Source organism: Ochotona curzoniae, unplaced genomic scaffold (assembly GCF_017591425.1).
Source record: "Ochotona curzoniae isolate NIBS_2020 unplaced genomic scaffold, NIBS_Ocur_1.0 scaffold_2476, whole genome shotgun sequence".
Taxonomy (NCBI): Eukaryota; Metazoa; Chordata; class Mammalia; order Lagomorpha; family Ochotonidae; genus Ochotona; species Ochotona curzoniae.
The window spans coordinates 24,252,006-24,271,336 of record NW_024467095.1 but is presented as its reverse complement, the minus strand read 5'-3'; the positions used below and the strand labels follow the sequence as shown (position 1 = coordinate 24,271,336).

The 19,331-nt window shown below is 41.3% G+C and overlaps 1 protein-coding gene across 1 annotated transcript; it reads left to right on the top strand.

Annotated features, from left to right (window-relative positions):
• The first annotated feature begins 894 nt into the window (after positions 1 to 894).
• On the top strand, positions 895 to 6,410 carry LOC121170894 (olfactory receptor 2A25-like). The gene is made up of 2 exons (XM_041002332.1): positions 895 to 1,802; positions 6,377 to 6,410. The coding sequence occupies exons 1-2, from the start codon at positions 895 to 897 to the stop codon at positions 6,408 to 6,410; spliced, it is 942 nt and encodes a 313-aa protein (XP_040858266.1).
• Positions 6,411 to 19,331: the final 12,921 nt, after the last annotated feature.

Below are 19,331 nucleotides of genomic sequence, written 5' to 3'. Positions count from 1 at the left end.
ATCTGTTGTGGCCATTCAAGGACTGAACCAACACATGTAAGATCTTTTGCTCCATCTCTCTTCTCTAAAAATCTGATAAAAACAAAGAAAGAAAATGAAAGACACAAGGTGTTTTAAAAAGTTCCTGTTTTCTTGAACTTTCTTCAGACCATTTCTGTTGAAAAATAAGTATAGCAAAAAAGAGAACGAGTGGATAATAAATACCTACATTCTGATTACATGATAGCACTGATAGAGTAAAACAGCTGTGGTACAAAAGTCAAGAAAAAATACTTCTGTTTCAATGCAGACAAAGTTATGGCTAATTGTCATGATCTTATCTCAAGATTCTACCATCAGCAAAGATTACAAATCTTACAGAAAACTCAGACAGTGAATTGTGATATAACCTGATAACCACTGACACGATCTTCTTCCCTCTTCCATTCTTCACTCAGCAAACCTTCGCACGCATTCACACCATGAACTCAGGCACACTGCAAGGCAAGAATACACGGAGCAGAAGTCCAATTGTAGTGTCACTAACTGACGAAATTGTCCACTGCTAAGAGGGCAATTTATGGCGAGCAAAGTTGGAATTGTGGTAAAATTTGTCTTGGAAAAAGAAGTGAATATATTTATGGTAGTATAATGTTAACATTTAACCTGTCATAGGTGACACAGCTTCCTTCCAATTCATTTGCAAAGCACTGCATTCACTTAGTAGCATGAGACATTAAACATGTAAATGACATTTCATTTCAATAATTTTAAATAATTCCAACATTTTAAACACTTTATAATGACCATTTTTAATATCACCATGGAATAGTGTGACACACAGTTGCACCAAGTTTAAACCCCTGACCCAGACATTCAGACTAGGTGAGAAAACCATGTGTCTTTCACAGGATAATGGCTGAAAATCAGACATCCATCACAGAGTTCATCCTGCTGGGCTTTCCCCTGGGCCCAAGGACTCAGGGGTTCCTCTTTGGCATCTTCCTGCTCCTCTACACCCTCACCCTGCTGGGCAACGGAGTCATTCTGGGACTCGTCTGGCTGGACTCCAGACTGCACAGCCCCATGTATTTCTTCCTCTCACACTTGGCTGTGGTCGACATCGCCTATGCCTGCAACACAGTGCCCCAGATGCTGGTGAACCTGCTGGATCCAGCCAAGCCCATTTCCTTTGCTGGCTGTATAACACAAACCTTTCTCTTTTTGACGTTTGCTCACACAGAATGTCTCCTGCTGGTGGTGATGTCCTGTGACCGGTATGTGGCCATCTGCCACCCACTGCGCTATTCAGCCATCATGAGCTGGAGAGTGTGCGTCACGCTGGCCGTGACTTCGTGGATTCTAGGAATCTCCTTGGCCCTTGTGCATCTGGTGTTACTTCTGCCATTGCCTTTCTGTGGACCTCAGAAGATCAATTACTTTTTCTGTGAAATAGTAGCTCTTCTCAAACTTGCCTGTGCAGATACCCACATGAATGAGATCATGGTTTTGACGGGGGCAGTTTCTGTGCTGGTGGGACCGTTCTCTTCCATTGTGGTATCTTACATTCATATTCTATGTGCCATCGTAAAGATCCAGTCCAGTGAAGGGCGCCAGAAAGCCTTTTCCACCTGTTCCTCCCACCTTTGTGTTGTTGGACTCTTTTATGGCACAGCCATTATTATGTATGTTGGGCCACTATATGGGAATAGAAAAGACCAGAAGAAATACCTGCTGCTCTTCCACAGCCTCTTTAATCCCATGCTCAACCCTTTGATCTATAGTCTACGGAACAAAGAAGTCAAAGGTGTACTAAGGAAGGCATTTGGAAAGGGAAGGACTTCTTGAATGCCTTATAAAATAATTAGATAACTTGGTTTATGAGGATCATATAACTATGTTACTAAATACCTTGCAAGGATACACAGACATACTCTTGGGTATCTTTCTGTCATCTTGACTTTGCCTATTTCTACCACCCAAGAAAGCTCTCTATCTTCAATCAAGCACGGGAAGTCAGTGCTACCAAAAGGTGAAGGTATCTCCATACTGGCTGTATTGTGTATACAGTTCTAATGAGGCTATATAAAATATTAAGAGGAAAAAGAAGTAAGCTCATACGGCTTTCTGATTTGTATACAGGATATGTGAACAAAATTATATAGAGCAATTATACAGCAAGGCATTAGTAGAGCATTTAAAATACAGGAAACAGGGATTGATTCTATGGTACGTTATTTAAATATTTTTTAAATTCAGCAAATGTGCAATGCCTTTGAAATTTTGTCTAAATCTAAAATAATTGTGTATAATCCTGAAATGCTGAAATTTTCTGAGACATATTCAAGTTAGATAAGAAAGAGATTCGTGGCTTCAAGGAAAAATAATCGAGTGTTATGTTTGATGCAACTGAGCACAAAATCTCAGCGGATGTGAAGCTAATCATGTATCATCACACTGCAGCTTTTCCTTTTTTTCTTGATTTATGCAACAGGTGAAGGTCCTTGGTATGGGAAGCCAAAAGGGAGAAATCAGAATGGAAATCAGTGAGGGTTCCTGAATTTTTCTTTTTCTCTTATGGACCATTCGAAGATTACGTATATCAGGCAATTGGTCGATGGCAACTTACAACAACTTGACAACCATCCAAGCAAATAAACACAGGATGTAACTGTCACTAGCTGTCTGATTATACTAGAGCTGAAAGTTCTCAAGAATATATTCCAAGTCCAGCGTGAGGGTTCAACGGCTAAAGCCTCACCTTGCATTGTGGGATCCCATAGGATGCCAGTTTATATCCCAGCTGCCTCACTTCCCATGCAACTCCTTGTTAGTGGCCTGAGAAGGCAGTGGAGAATGGCCCAAAGCCTTGGGACCCGCATCTATGTGGGAGACCAGGAGGAAATTCCTGGCTCCTGCCTTCAGATCAGCTGAGCTCTGGTCGTTGCGGCCACATGGGAAGTGAAGTGGTAGATGGAGGATCGTTCTGTCTCTCCTTGTCTGTGTGTAATTTGCCTTTCGAATAAAAATAAATAATTTTTTTAAAAGAATATTTTCATTTCAAATTAAGTTATTAAGGTAAGATGCCATTTTACACATAGATAACAGAAATTAATGGCTAAAAATATATAAAAAAATTTTTTTTAAAGTTTGCTCGAATTGTAGCCTAATTAAAACATCTTAAATATTTAGGCTGTATGAAAATAAGTGTTCAATGTTTTAAATATGATATTTTGGGCCCGGCATGGTGGCACAGCCGTTAAGGTCCTCGCCTTGCACACCCAGAATCCCATAAGGGCACCGGTTCTAATCCCGGCAGCTTCACTTCCCATCCAGCTCCCTGCCTGTGTCCTGAGAAAGCAGTCGAGGATGGCCCCAAACCTTGAAATCCTGCACCCACATGGGAGAACCGGAAGAAACTCTTGGCTTTTGGCTTCAGATCAGCTCATCTGCGGCCATTATGGCCACTTGGGGAGTGAACCAGCAGATGGAAGATCTGCCTCTCTGTCTCTCCTCTTCTCTGTATATCCGTCTTTCCACTAAATAAATAAATAATAAAGAAAGAAAGAAACAAATCTTTTAAAAAAAACTTTTCTTGCATGTATCCCTTTTTTAAGGCACAGGGTAATACTTCAATACACATACACAGTGTAAACTGCTTGCATCAGGCATTTCCTATTCCTGTTTTTGTGTTTGCAGCAAACCGACTGAACTCTTCCAGATCTTGCCACGGTATGTAATAGGTTGTTGAGACTAAAAGTCACCTCGCTGTGCCGTGAACACGAGGCTCTGCTATTTCTATGTGACTGTGTCACAGTGTCTGCTGCTCTTACATCCTCTGCATTTTCACCCTTCCCAGCTTCAATTAATCACTAAGTCCCGTTTATTTATTATTTTTTATTTCTACATGTGAGAGAGAACTTGCATGCTTGTTTTTCTGTTTGTCTGTCTTGTTTTAATCAATAGGAAATAATAGTTTTAATATATATCAGCAGTGGCTAGGATGGTGACATGACAGGCTAAGCCTCGTTCAGCAGTTCTGATATCCCAGTGTCCCGTCTGCTCAATTCAGCTCCCTGCTTATATAGGCTGGAAAAACAGTGAAGGATGGACCAAATTCTTGAGACCTGCACCCATATGGGAGACCCAGAAGGAGACCTTGGCTACTGGCTTTAGATCTGCCAAGCTCTGGCTGTTGCAGCCATTTGAGGGTGAATTGCATTGGATGGAAGGAAAAGAGTTTTTTTAAAAAATCTGTTCTTACGTTTACAACAAAGTTATAGGGTATTCAGAAATAAATTTTCCAACAAAGTCAAAGAACTTTTGAATAAAATGCAGTATGCTGAAGAACACACACAAGAGACCTGATTTAATGTTTGCACTTAGGAATTTAAGATTATAAAGCTTCCAATTCCTCCATAAGTTAACACATTTTTACAGGTCTGGTCAGAGTGATTCTGATTATTATAGATTACTTGAAAACTGGAAATAGTATTTTGGAGGAGTAAAATATCTGCATTTTTGTCTTATAAAGCTCAAGTGCTTGGATCCATGATACCCACACTTGATCCAGGTGGAGGTTCTGGCTGCCAGCTTCAGCCTTGCTTGGCCCCGACTGCTACAGACAGTTGGCACGGCCTTCAGCAGATGGATGCTCCCCCTGTCACCTGCAGCGTGTGCCCTCTGTAACTCCTTTCTCAATCTTCAAATAAAAACCAAAATTACCAAAAACTTCAGAAGCAAGCATGGTTTGGATTAATTGGATTGTATTGACAAGCTATACTGTACCTGTTCTCTTTGTATTAGTATCACATTAACATGAGAAGTTATGAAAATTATTTTGTAGCAATTACAGTGCATTTGCTGAGAATATCACATATTTGGAAATTCCTTGGATTTAAAAAATGAAAATTACAACAAAGATCAACACCAACTATATCTCATGGATTTTGGTGTTTCTGTTTTTATTTTCATTTCTTCAAAACAGTTCTTTTTTCTCATTAAATTCTTCACTGACTCATAAGTCATACCATTTCTTCAAGAAGGTTCTTGGTATTCTTATTCATTGTTTCAATTACATATTAGTCATTCAGTAGCATATCATTTAACTTCATTGTACTGTAAATTTCTGTTTTTCTTTCTGTTGATTTTGTATTGTGGCTTTTCATTTGAGGGGAGGTAGGGTAACTGTGTAATGGAGATTATCCTATCCTGATGTGAGGATACAATGCAACATGCATCTCTACTTCCAGATCAAAGATGGACTCCCAATGAAACTGTTAACTATATCTTGACAATAGGATACTGGACTCTCTGCCATTGTCCATGCCTGCAATGATGCATTTATGACTGTTTATGAACAACCATATTACTGTATTAACATAGAGGAAATCAGTGGAGGGGGGAGGATTTGGGGGAGGGGTAAGGGAAAACCCAAAACCTATGGAACTGTATCATAAAATAATAATAAAATTAAAAATAAATAGAAGGACAAGAGTGGAAATGAATAGTAGTTGAGTAAGATGCTTCAAGAGTCATCACACAGACTTCCATTTCATTCTCTGTTCACATGAAACATCACCTCCATTAGAGCACCAAAGCCAGGTGAAACAATAGTACATGGTGTTAGTACAATAGTAAGATGCATGGGATAAAGTTGGAAGCATACAGTTGTCTTCTCACTCAAGCTCCAAGTGGCGTGTGGTAATAGACACTTGTGCCTGGGGAAACAGGAGAATAAGGATCTCACCATAGATTTTAAGCCCAGTTCCAGGCCTGGCTGCAGTAAACCTGTAGTTGGAGCCAGCCTTCTCAGCCTCTGCTTCCAGTCAGCAGCTGCTGACGGCCTTGGCTACGGTTCCACTTCGACTGCACCTCTCCAACCTTCCAACAGATGGCAGGACAAGATTTGAACTCCCAGGGAGTAGGTTGGGAAAGTGAACTTAGGCCTTTACCTTAAAGCTAAGTGCTAGTATCAGGCAGAGCCCCACATCCAGGAGGTATGGACTTATTTTCGCTTGTATGACTGCTGGAATCATGTAGACCTGACAGACACCCCCAGAATGCACAGGACTTGGTGAATCTGGACTCAGTTTCAATGTCTTATTCCTGAGCAATGAAAGCACTGCCTTTATGATTCATCACCCATAATGGGCATATTACAAAGAGCAGGACTCCAGAAAATGCATAGCAGGGCAACTAATTAGTCACAGGATTACACATTGCATCTTATAAACTATCACTGCAAAGACAGCAATGGTCACTGTCCACAGGTGAGTACTGTAGAAGGTGTCCCTCGACCCAACTACACCATCCAACTGGGAACGAAGCCAGAATGGCCATCAAACCAACACCTTCAGCGACATCTTCCAAAAACGGTCTTTTGCCATAAGCCCACTCATTGTAACAAAAACAATTCATCATTAGTATGAATATCAACACAGGGAAACATGAAACATAAAAAAGAAAGTCAATATTGTATACTCAAGGGAAAACAATAATTATTTAGTAGTAGATACTGAACAAAAGAAGATTGATAAAAATGCTGGGCAATGAACTCAAAAGAATACATGTGAAGAATCCCAAAGACTTTTATTATAAACAGACACCTTTGTTTCCTATGTTGGGTTAATGTCTTTGTAATGTACCCCTGCCTCCATTTATTTAACTCTACATATTCCGTTTTTCTGTAATACACACTATACTCCATGCAGACACTACTCCCCATAGTTTACGCTCCTGAAATTCTTATTTCTTGTTTCAAGTAAATTTTAATATTTTTTACCTATATGATTTATCAAATATATTTATCAAATATGATTTCTTTGATATTCTTTATCAAATATATATATTTATCAAATATGATTTCTTTCAAGGCACTCATAGAGCCATCTTCAAGAAGCAGATCCAAATGGGTCACCCTCAATGATACATGAAATCAAACTGGCTTGTTTAAGTTTCTGTTAAAATAATTTATTTAAAAAGTTTTATATTTTGAAATATCTTACTACCATGCAATACTTGTAGATTTTTGTGGGATACAGTACAGTGTCCCATAAAAAACAGGAAGCCACGGTTTCTTTTGTAACACCATATTTTCTTTCCTACTTCTTTACACAACATATGTAACCATTACTTCGGATTACAGTCAGTACATGGTACTACGGAACACAAGCAATTTTGATGCCATCATACTGTGTACTGGCTCCTGTCATTCCACCTCCCTCCATGTCCCCCATCATTATCCTTTCCAACTTCTAACAACCACTATTCTAAATTAAGAACAACTTTTACTTATTTATCTTTCCCATGTGAGAGTGTACAATATTTGTCTTACGATGTGTGACTTATTTAGTTAACATAATGATCTCCAGTTCCATCCATTTTACTACCAATATCAGAATGTCTTTCGTGTCTGTGTGTGTGTCTTGTATATTGCGTGAAGGCTACTTATATTAGAGAGAACCTATTGTATTTGTCCTTTGAGATTGGATTGTCTCATTGAGCATAATGATCTCTACTTCTGACCATATGCGGTTTTATATTTCCTTCAGATATATACCCAAATGTGGGACAGCATAATCTTATGGACTGCACTAACTTGAATTCTTACTTATCAGTCTCAGAAATTTCTTTCTTTCTCCTCATTTTCATTAGAGCTTATTTTATTTACACGTTGATTTATTTATTTAGCCAACAGTCCTTGTAAATGAACTGAGGTGATACTATTTTGTGGTTTGGATTTCAATGTGATGGTTAGTGATATAGAGGATTTTTTTCATGTGTATTTATGGATTATTTGTATCTCTTCCAAGAGGTATCTACTCAGATCATTTTCCTGTTTTTAACCATTTTTAAAAAAACTTTTGTGCTGAGTTTTTTGAATTGCTTAAAAATACAAATTTAGATGGTAGTTTAAGAATTGAAATAATAGATGCTTTGACGAAGCACACTTAGGAAGATATAACTGAAAGTATGATTATACTCATCAAGCAATATCCTTTAATATAGGGAGAGAGGAGAAGACCCAGAGAGAGAGGGAGGGAGGTGGGGGAGAGAGAGAGAGACAGAGAGACAGAGAGAGACAGAGAGAGAGGAAGAGAGAGTGAAAGAGGAGAAAGGAAGAGAGAGAGGGAGGGAAGGAGGGAGGGAGGGAAGGAGGAAGAGAGAGAGAGAGAGGAAGAGAGGGACAGAGGGAGAGAGGGAGGGAGAGAAGGAAAGACCCAGAGAGAGAGAGGGAGGTGGAGGAGGGAAGGGAGGGAGAGAGAGAGGGAGAGGGAGACGGGGGGGGGGGGGGGGGAGGGAGAGAAAGAGAGAGAGGGAGGAAGAGAGGGAGGGAGAGAGAGGAAGGGGGAGGGAGAGAGGGAGGTGGAGGGGGAGGGAGGGAGAGAGAGAGGGAGAGGAAGACAGGGAGGGAGAGAAAGAGAGAGGGAGGGAGAGAGAGAGAAGGGGGAGGGAGAAAGGGAGGGAGAGAGAGGAAGGGGGAGGGAGAGAGGGAGGTGGAGGGGGGAGGGAGGGAGAGAGAGAGGGAGGTGGAGGGGGGAGGGAGGGAGAGAGAGAGGGAGAGGAGACAGGGAGGGAGAGAAAGAGAGAGGGAGGGAGAGAGAGAAAGGGGGAGGGAGAAAGGGAGGGAGAGAGAGGAAGGGGAGGGAGCGAGGGAGGAAGAGAGGGAGAGAAGTAAATTGGATTTGCCTTAAGCATAGGCACTAAACAGAAACAGGAAAGAAATATGAGACTACTACGAAACTAAGATGTTTGGGAAGGAGATATTCAAGGTAATTAAAAGAGTGTTGGATTTTTCCAAGTGGAAAGTACTTGTGAGAAATTTGAAGTGGTTATTTTGGAATGATATCTTCTTCACTGAGAGAAATCTATTTCTCTGAGACGATGCCTTACACAGGATCCACGGGACCTGCAACTACGAGACACCAAGACATCCAGTTTCTCTTCTACAAACAAAAAGACTGAGAGTGAAGCAACTTGAAGTCATGGAATAAGTCCAGGAAACAAACTGATCATAGCGAGACCTTGCATTTCTTTTTTTCCGGTGTCACGGTCTTGCCTCTTAACAGAAATCTTGTTGGCTTACAATTCCAAGCAGATTACATAACATGTGGCCTGAGAATGCCGAAAGAACAAAACGAATAAATATAAGAGATGTTTCATCTGCTGTAAACGGTTCATTTGCTTATAGGAAAGTAACAAACTGCCTCCGTTTTCTCTAGAGAGAATGTGATTAGCTGCGTTGTCACAAAGTGAATTTCTTTGAATCATTAATTTTTGTCTACAGGGAAATGAATTGCACTCCAAGAATGAGATATAAGGCCTTGTTTTGTAGAAACAAATCCATCAGAGAGAAGAACAGAACCAAGACTCTGGGTTTCACCTCCCAGCAAGGCCCCTTGGCGAGCTGGGTGAGGACTAGTCTACACACTGCACTCACTTCTCTGTAACGCAAGACCAAGATGATGTTTCAGGATAAAAAACACAGATAACTCTGTAAATAAAAGTGGTCCCTGTGCTCTGAGAAGGTATTTGCAGGTGGCTGAAGTCAATGAGAAATGAACAACATCTGACTCTCAGGGAAACTTGCAGGGTTAGGGGCTAAAGGCATGGCACAGAATCCCTTATCTGGGCATGTGACATCAGAAGTTACCATCTGCATGGACACCAGACTGCTGCATTGCAACTCTGGCATTCAGCACTGGATCAAAGGACAGAATATCTCTTTTAGGGCTGACTCATAGCACCTTGAAAAAATAACGCACCACTGAGTAGCCAACACATGAGTGACAAAACACAAAAGTCTCTTGGGAAAAAAATGATGCCATCGTATAATTCATGAGCCCATGATGAATTTGACTAGAGAGAAGAGATTATTTGGAAGGAACCAAACTGAAATAAAAACATCAAAACACATGGGATACAGCCAAAAAAGCAAACAAACATTCAAAAAAAGCAGTACAGATTGGACTATTGGAGTTACACTTTCCATGTTGGCTTCCTTATGTAAGAGAGAATATATGGTATTTGTTCTTTTGTCATTGACTCATTTCACTCAGTATAATGGTCTCTAGTTGGGACCACCTGATTGTAAATAGAATAATTTCATTCTTCTAAATAGCTGAATAATATTTCATGGAGTAGATGTACCACAGTTTCTTTAGCCACTCTTCCTTGGAAGCACATCTGGATTGTTTCCATGTCTTTGCTATTGTAGATTGTGCTGCTGTAAATATAGGATTACAGATCACTTTCTAACATGCAGATTTCACTTCTTTTGGGTATATTCCTAGAAGCGGGATAGCTGGGTCATATGACAGGCTTATTTGCAATTTTCCAAGCACTCTCTATACCAATTTCCACAGTGGTTGTACTAGCCTGCACTCCCACCAGCAGTGAAGGAAGGTGCCTTTCTCCCCACATCCATGCCAGCAAGTGTTGTTAGTTGAGTTCTGAATGTAGGCCAGTCTCACTGGAGTTAGGTGGTACCTCAACATGGTTTTCATTTGTATCTCCCTGATGGCTAGGGAGCCTGAGCATCTTTTCATATGTGTATTAGCCATTTGAATCTGTTCTTTTGAGAAATGTCTGTTCATTTCTTTTGCCCATTTTGTTACAGGGTTGTTTTTTTGGCTGTCCCTGGGTTTCTGAAGCTCTTTGTAGATCCCAGATATTAGTCCCCTATCACTTGTGTAGTGTGTACAAATTTTCTCCCATTCTGTTGGTTGTTTCTTCACTTTGTTAATTGTTTCCTTTGCTGCACAGAAGCTTTTGAGTTTGATGTAGTCCCATTTGTTCATTTTGGATTTGATTGCCTTTGCTTTTGGCGTCTTTTCTAAGAAGTCTTTCCCTGTTCCTATATCTTGGAGTGTGCTTCCTATGTTTTCCTTTACTAGTTTGATGGTTTCTGGGTGTAGATTTAGGTTCTTGGTCCATTTAGAGCTGATTTTTGTATAATGCGACAGGTGTGGGTGACACTTCACCTCCCTTCTCCGTGTGCACATCTCATCTGGCAGCCCATCCCCCCACACACGTCTCCTAGTGATCCTACGTCACACGGTGTCTCCCCTGAAGCTTTCACCTCTTGAAACTACCTCTCCCGTCATGACTGCCCTGTGCCCTGCACCACATCATGTCCGCACTGCCCTGCATGTCCTCCTGGCCTGTGTTTGCCCCGCACGTCATATCAGCACCTCACGTTGCACTGCCTCTCCACCCAACGTATCACCTCGGGTCTCTCCTTGTCCCACAACTCTCTCCTCCGTAGCACACCTCCCCTCACTTCTCCACTCCTCTCTTCTGCCATGCATGCCACGCTGTCTCATCTCTTCTGCCACACGCCCAATCATGTTGCATCTTATCTCTGCCCACTAGGTCCCTCCTTGTCCCCAGAAGTCATTGCACAGCACAGCAAGCAGCTCCTCAGTCTACCCTCACGGGGTTTTCAGGGCTCAGATGTCCAACCCGCACAGCAGCATCACCTCGGGGTGGCGGCTTTCTCTTAACGGACATCCATCCTTCTCTGCGATGATGCCCACCACAACATCCCAGACACAGCCTGGCGTCCCTGGCATTGCCCACCAAGGTCTCCAGGCTCTCTCACGGCTGCCTCGCGAGGCCCTGTGTGAACAGCGTACCTGTGTCTGAGTCGGCCAGCTTCCCTGGATGCAGCTCCAGCCTTCCCAGCCTCAGACTGTGGAGATGGACGCACGGACAGAGCCCCACCCATAGCCCTCTGTGACGCTGATGCCCACATGTCCGGACTGTCCATGCCATAGGCCCTCTCACGCCGCGGGATTCTACCCTCAACCGAAAGAAGTGGCCAAGGGGCACATCTGACGCCTCTCCCCAACGTGCTTTAGGCCACAGAGGTCGCTGGTGGCCAGGACCCCATGGAGGCCAGCCACTGAAGATGCCCGCTTGAGGGAATGAAGGAAGGTCCGTGGAGTGAGACCCAGGAAAGGAAGACAGCTTCGCAGGATGGCTCCACACACCAGCATTCCCAGAAGGAAAACTGCTGTCACGCCTGTCTCAAAATGGATGCTCTTCAGAAGCAAAACGTTGGAGGCAGCGCCTTTCCGTGTCCTGGCGAAGAGGACAGGAAAGGGCCATAATCGTCGGGAAGCAGGACAGGAGGGGCTGCGGAGGCTGGCACCTGCAGACACCAGGTAGGCACACCTTAGGCTGCGTTGTCCGAGCAATGGGTTCTGGAACAGTGTGCACTTACTTGGGTGGTATGACAATGCTGTCGTTCTGTGGCAGTCCTGCCAGCTCAGTGGCTTCTCCCTGTCCTCAGCAGGTCCTGCCTGGTCTCCTGCGCTGTCCTGGGTGAAGGTGTTCTGTCCCAGGTCCACCACCTGGCTCCAGGGGTATTCCCAGTGCCCGTAAGTAAAGGCGCATGCTTAGAAGTGACCAACTCCTTTCACTCCAGGTTGGTGCAGATCCATATGTCGTGTTAACCACACTATTTCAGAATGCCACCAGCACTGCGAGTATTGGTAGTTAAGTCCTGGCCTCAAAGTAGCAATAGACATTTTTAAACGACTGTGTTTACAGCTAAACAGAGAGCACAGTACACAGGTTACCGCATATCCCCTGCCTCCCCAAAAGTTTTCCGTGTTACTGATATTTTCATCATGGTACATTTTGTGATTGATTAAAACAATACTAAGCTCCATAGTTTGCATTTGTGTGGTGCAGGTTTAAGGTTTCTACCAAATGACCATATATGAAACAAGAATTGGAACGTAAGCCTTCAGACTTTCTTGTGTTATTAAGAACAAGAAATACTGATTTCTAAGGTTGTATCTAAGCTAGTCTTTTCCTCTTCCTTGCAGTTTTTGGCTTGATTGGACATCTTGAGATGACTTGACTCCTCACTACACACTAAGCCACGGAATGCTTTCATTCCTATAGGAATTACAAGCTCAACAGCATGTTTAAATACTGAATGCCAGAACACTTTAAAATGTGTATAGATACACATGTATTTTATCACACATGGCTTACAGCAGGCTTTTGAAGAACAGACCACGTGCTTTCAGGTAATTACAGTTAAATCTTTTAGGTCATGGGTGTGATTTTAGTTCACAATTATTGGTGCATTCATTGAGTAGGAATGTAAGAGGAACTCAGTGGCAGAAACACTGCAAACTTTTGCTTTGAGAACTGTCAGCTATAGGTAAGTGAGTTAAGTGAGTTCTCAGGTAAGTCTGTACTGAGTTGGAAAATGTTTGTTGCTGCCTGAAAAAATACGGTGTGCTTACCCCCTACCTCACTGAAGTACCCTAAAGAGGCTTAAAAGGGACTCATCTATTTGGTAGGTATGCTAACAAGAACGTATTTTGTATTCTAGTTAATTAAGGGAAATTCATAAACTTAGACACCTGTTCAATGAACAGGCTTAGTCAATAACAAGAGTTAAAAGAGGTAATTCCTCCTGAAGATGCAGATACATCTCTTTCTCCAGAGAAACAGCGTCTCTGTAGCAGAAGATCCTTGAAGTTAGAGTATAAAACATTCTCAAGTTATCCTTCAGACGAATTCACTTTCTGCAGGAAAAGGTGTCTTTCAGGGTATGTTTCCTAAGTAGGCACACAGTGTTCATTGGTTTTATTATCGGTGGATGTAGTGTGAACTGCTTGCTGTATCTGAAGACACGCTGAACCCTTTCAAAGTATCAATGAAAAAACAGAAAAACAATTTAGGAATAAATGGGCACCATGTCAATACTTTAATCTCAAAAAGTTCAAAAAGCAAAGTATATATTGGGAAAGTGATAATGCCATTTTAAATTTTATTTTAATAAGTGTTAAAAATATGAATGAAGGTAGAGTCCCAGTGAAACTTCTAAATATACCTAGGTGACAAACTATTACAGTCCGTGCTACTGGCCATGCCAGCAATGCCATGACCCTGTAAAGAGCACAAAGTGCGAGCCACCTCTCTTTCAGCTCCAATTTTAAGTGATGGTCCCTGGTGATGCCCAGTGTTGGCTGGAGTTGTTTTACTCATCTTCTTGTGGAATGGTGCCTTTCTTGTTCCAATTTGCAGTTTCGTGGTGTCCAATCTAATTATTTTTGCTACAAATTTTACCTTTGTTGCACTTCCTACTTATTTGTATCTTTCTCAAAAGTTCTTGTGATTCATGAATTGATGATCCATAAGAGATGGACTGTTTATAAACACCTGAGAGTGTGAATGTCCCTTTCAACACTGTTTTTGCTTCATCTCATGAGTAACGAAAGTCGAGTTTTTATTGTAATTTCTTCAGCATCACCAGGGTCACTCACTAGCATCTGTTCATACAAGGAGGTTTTGTATTTGTATTCTCATCACTCTAGCAACACATATTTGTAGCCTGTGTTAGTTAACTTCCTGTTGCTGAAAATCTATTATTTTTCACCCTGTTGTGGACTGTGCTCACAGGTTGTATATTTAAGGGGCTATAGAGTGGAAGTGTAGCAGAGACTGATATGCTCAGGTGTACAAAGTGGACTCCCAGGGCCCGGCGCGATGGCGCAGTGGTTAAGGTCCTCGCCTTGCACGCCCAGAATCCCATATGGGCCCCGGTTCTAATCCCGGCAGCCCCGCTTCCCTTCCAGCTCCCTGCCTGTGGCCCGGGAAAGCAGTCGAGGGCGGCCCAAAGCTTTGGGACCCTGTACCCGTATGGGAGACCCGGAAGAGGCTCCTGGCTTCAGATTAGCTCAGCTCCAGCCGTTGCGGCCGCCTGGGGAGTGAATCATCGGACGGAAGATCTTCCTCTCTGTCTCTCCTCTCTGTATATCCGCCTTTCCAATAAAAATAAAATAAATCTTAAAAAAAAAAAAAAACAACTAAGTGTTCTCCCAGTGAAACTGCTGACACTATGCTGACAGTAGGATGCTGGACTGTCCAACATTGACCATGTCGGGAGACACTTCAATAACAGTATGATGGACTTATGACTGTTCATTGTAAAACTGGGGGAAGGGGGGCGGAACCAGTAGGCAGGGGATGAGAAATCCCAGAGACTATGGAACTGTATCATGAAACGAAAATTCAAAATTAAATTAAGTTTTAAAAAATCAGGGTAACAAAATGTGGGAAGCTGGGGAAACTGTCAAATCAGAGCAAGCAGATGACTTTTTGGAGCTTGTTGAAATAAGTAGCACCAATTCTCATTGTCTCCGGTTCTGACCTTTGTGTTCTTGACAGACTGCTACTGAGGAGCGGGAGGCGGCCAGTCATGGGTCAGTGCATCCACCTGCTAGGATTGCGGGTCAATGCAGAGCTCAATGTGTTCCTTTCTGTGTCTTCTCCCTGTTACGTATCATTAGTCTGCTGGTGAATAACGTAATCTTGGAAGTCATTCCCCGTGCTGTAGACTACACATCCTCAAGTACTTCCACTAACACCTGACCATCCTTGACGTATAGTAATACAGATACGGAAAACTGAATTGTATGCCAACAATCAGATGCTTATATTAAAAAGAAAGTTCCTGAAGGTGGGTTTTAGCCTGGCAGTTAGACATCTTCATTCCTTATCAGAGTGATTAGGTTTGATTCCCAGCTCGGGCTCTTTGAAGACCCCAGTTTCTGGCTAATGCAGGCCCTGGGTAACAGCACTGATACCCCATGAACTGGGTCCCTGTCACTCACAGGGACAACCTGGGCTAAGGTCCTAGCTTCAGCATTTGTACACTAATGGGTGGGAGCTCTCTTTCCTTCCTTCTCTCTCTTTTCCTCTTTCCCTGTTAAGTAAATTAATTAAAAAAAAAAAAACCAAAGGGGAAAATTATTAGAAAGATGCTATCTACTAAATTACTCAATGACAAATAACCTGAATAAATGTGTAATAATTAAAGAGGTGAAGTATATACTTTTGGAATGTTTACCAAATAAATCCATGGACCACATTGCTGAGTGGTAAATCATGCTAAACTTTGAAACTTTGAAAAAGAAGAACCAATATTATTTCTTCTAAAAAATACGATGCAACAAAACATTCCTCAGCTTACACTGTGAGACCCGTGTCAGTCAGATACTAAAAGAGGAAAAAGGCAGACAATAACAACTCCAGATCAATTTTCTTACAGAAATATATGTGGCGATATTAAACAATCCCAACAAAGCAAATCCAGAAAAACTGAATAGAAGTGACCAAGTGAGATTTACAGAGGCACAGAGAGGACTGAGTCCCAAGCTAAGAGTGGCACAAACTTGCAGGCTCTGCCCAGAAATGCAAATTAACTGGCACAACCTCAGGAAAACTCAGCCAAAAGGTGCTGCAGTTACAAGTATTGGCCTGCATCAGGTAATGTGAGAGTTTTTCTCACTGATGAATTATTGTTCAGTTGGTCTTCCTTTGTGAAAAGGTTCGGTATAGCTTATTTATTGTGGATTTTTAAAAATTTTCTTTATTTATTGATAGAACCTAAGTTCTTCAGAATACCCTGAAGTTGAGGCAGATTGTGCAAAACTTTAGAGATTCTTGGATTTTATAGTTGGGAAAGTAACCAGTTAAACTAACAAAACCAAACCCATACTCTAGGTATAATGAATACATAGACACATTATTTGCTTGGCTTAGCTGTTTATGATCTTGCCTTCCTTATAGGTCACAAACGAGTAGAGTAATATTTAGAGTGCTTTTCCTCTTCTTAAAGTCTTTGTTCTTTCCTCTCCCCCACCCTTGATTTCCTGTTTCCTGTCCTATGCAAATACAGAACCCATCTGGAAAAGAAGCTGGAAAGGACCGGCTTTTAACTCTTGCTCCTTCGATTTATGAAACACGATGTTGTATGTGGAAAACTTTAACACTCCTCCAAAAAAAAAAAAAAAACATTAGAGTTGGTAAATCAATTCAGTGAAGTTGCAAGTTACCAAATAAATATATATTTATTTTTATATTTTATTAATATATTTATTTTTAAGTTTACTTATTATTATCATCATCATCATTTTATGATACAGTTCCATAGGCCCTGAGATTCCCCTTACCTCCTCCCCAAACCCCTCCCCAACACTGAGTTCTGCTCTACTATTACTATAGTATAATTCTTCATACACAGTCATATGTCCATCATTGCGGGCGTGGACAATGGCAGAGAGTTCAGCATCCTATTGTCAAGATATAGTAAATGGTTTCCTTGGGAGTCCATCTTTGATCTGGAGGTAGAGATTCATTCTGCATTGCATCCTCACATCTGGATATGATAGTCTCCAATTCACAGTTATCCTACCTCCTCTTAAATGAAAAGCCACAATACAAAATCAACAACAGGAAGAAAAGATTTAAAAACACCATGAAGTTAAATAACATGCTAATTAATGACTACTATGTCGCGGAAGAAATGAAAAAGAAAGTCAAGAACCTTCTTGAAGAAAATAATGCTACTGTATAAACTATGAGTCACTGAAGAATTTAATGAGAAAAAACTGCTTTAAAGAGATGAAACTTAAATATATATAAAAATTCGTAAGGTATAGTTTCTGCTGACATTTGTGATGAGATATGTCGCCTGTAGGCAACAAATAGATGGGTTTTGTTTTTTTAACCCAATCTACTAATTTATGATGTTTGATTGATGAGTTTAACCATTTACGTTTAGGGATAGTATGAATGGTTGGTAATTTGGTCCTGTCATTTTAGCAACAGGTTGTTCATTGATTTAGTCTTCTGTTGTTATTTTTACTGGGCTGTTCTTCCCATTTGCTTTTTGTTTTACTGGGCACTGTTTCTCTTCTCTTTGAAGTATCCTTTGCGAGGCAGGTTTGCAAGAGGCATATTCTTTTTACTTTTCTTTACTGTGAAAGAATTTTATTTCATGTTCAAAGACAAAGAAAATTTTCCTGGGTACGTTATCCTGGGCCGACAATTTTTCGCTTTTAGACTCTGGAATATGTCATGGCATTCTCTTCTGGCCAGTAGAGTTTGCTGTGAGAGAGTTCCTGTGAGTTTAATTGGCATTTCTTTATATGTCAGTTGACTTTTTTCATGTGCACATCTAAGGATCTTTTCCTTATGTTCAATTGAAGAGAGATTGGTGATCATGTGTCATGGTGAAGATCACTTTTGATCAAGCCTGTTGGGAGTTCTGTGCCCCTGCTGGATCTTGTTTTCCAAATCGTTTTTTAGATTAGGGAAATTCTCCGTTATTATTTCATCAAGTACATTTGTAAACCCAGCTTCACTTTCTGCACCTTCTGGGACTCCCATAGCTATTATATTATGCCTTTTAATAGTGTCTTTCAATTCTTGTATACTTTTTTCAGTCTGATCCAGCTCTGCTTCCAGCTTTTTGTTTGTTTCCCCCCTGGTAACAGGAGATATCTTCTAATTTTGAGATTCTTTCTTCTGCCTCTTTCATTCTATTTTGGAGATTCTCCACTGTACTTTTAATTTGCTCCACTGTCTTCTTCATTTCTAATATATTAGCTTTCATTTGATTCATTTCCTATGTGACATATTTGTTAAATTTTTCGAATTCCTGCTTTACATGCTTCTTATTGTTGATAGGAAGTTTTATAACAAGCGTTTTGAATTCTGTATCCCACATTTTCTCCAAGTTTTCAGTGGACTCTGAGGTTGGCAAAGGGTTTTATTCTTTTGCAGGGAAGTCTTTTGAAATATTCATTGTGCCTTTGTCTCTTTTTTTGCTCTTGGTCATTGCACTTTTAGTTATCAGATGCTTCTCCTTGGGGCAGGTTTTTTAAGCTGTGCCACCCACAAGTCTATAAATCAGTTTTACTTATTGCAGTTAGTATACGGCTCTTTGTTTGCAGTCAGTTGTGCTACTCCCTCCAGTGAGTTCTGGGTCTGGGTTCTTACGTTAGATTTCCACCATGGTCTCCAAAGCCCTACTTCTTGGCTTACCACACTACACCTCCTGTGATACTGTGCTGAAGTTGCACCATTGTCTGTACAAACTTTCTCCCACTTCTAGTTGGAGTAGGTAGCAGGATTAGGGAGACACCAAGTGTCCTATATAGCTAGGATGTTGGTGGTGCTGATCTTGTGTGTTGGCTGTTAGGTTTGAGGGACACATGGACCTATTTTGACCTGTACAATGGCATAGCTGGTATTATTTTTCTGTGGGACCAGTGCAATGCACTGAGCTTGGTGAGAAAAGTATCTACATCAATAATGAGCAAACATTGATGAAAAACACCATCAAAGATCACACAAAAGATGCAAATATGTTTCCAACTTATTGTTGCAGAGTGCAAGAGAGATCACAGTAGACCCAAGTGTAGAATGTGAGGAGGAGTCTGTTTCCCAAGCTTGGTGACAGCAGCCCCTGCTACACTCCAGGAGCCACTGGGCAGAGCTGACAAAGTCAGGTTTGTTTGTGTATTTGTTTGTTT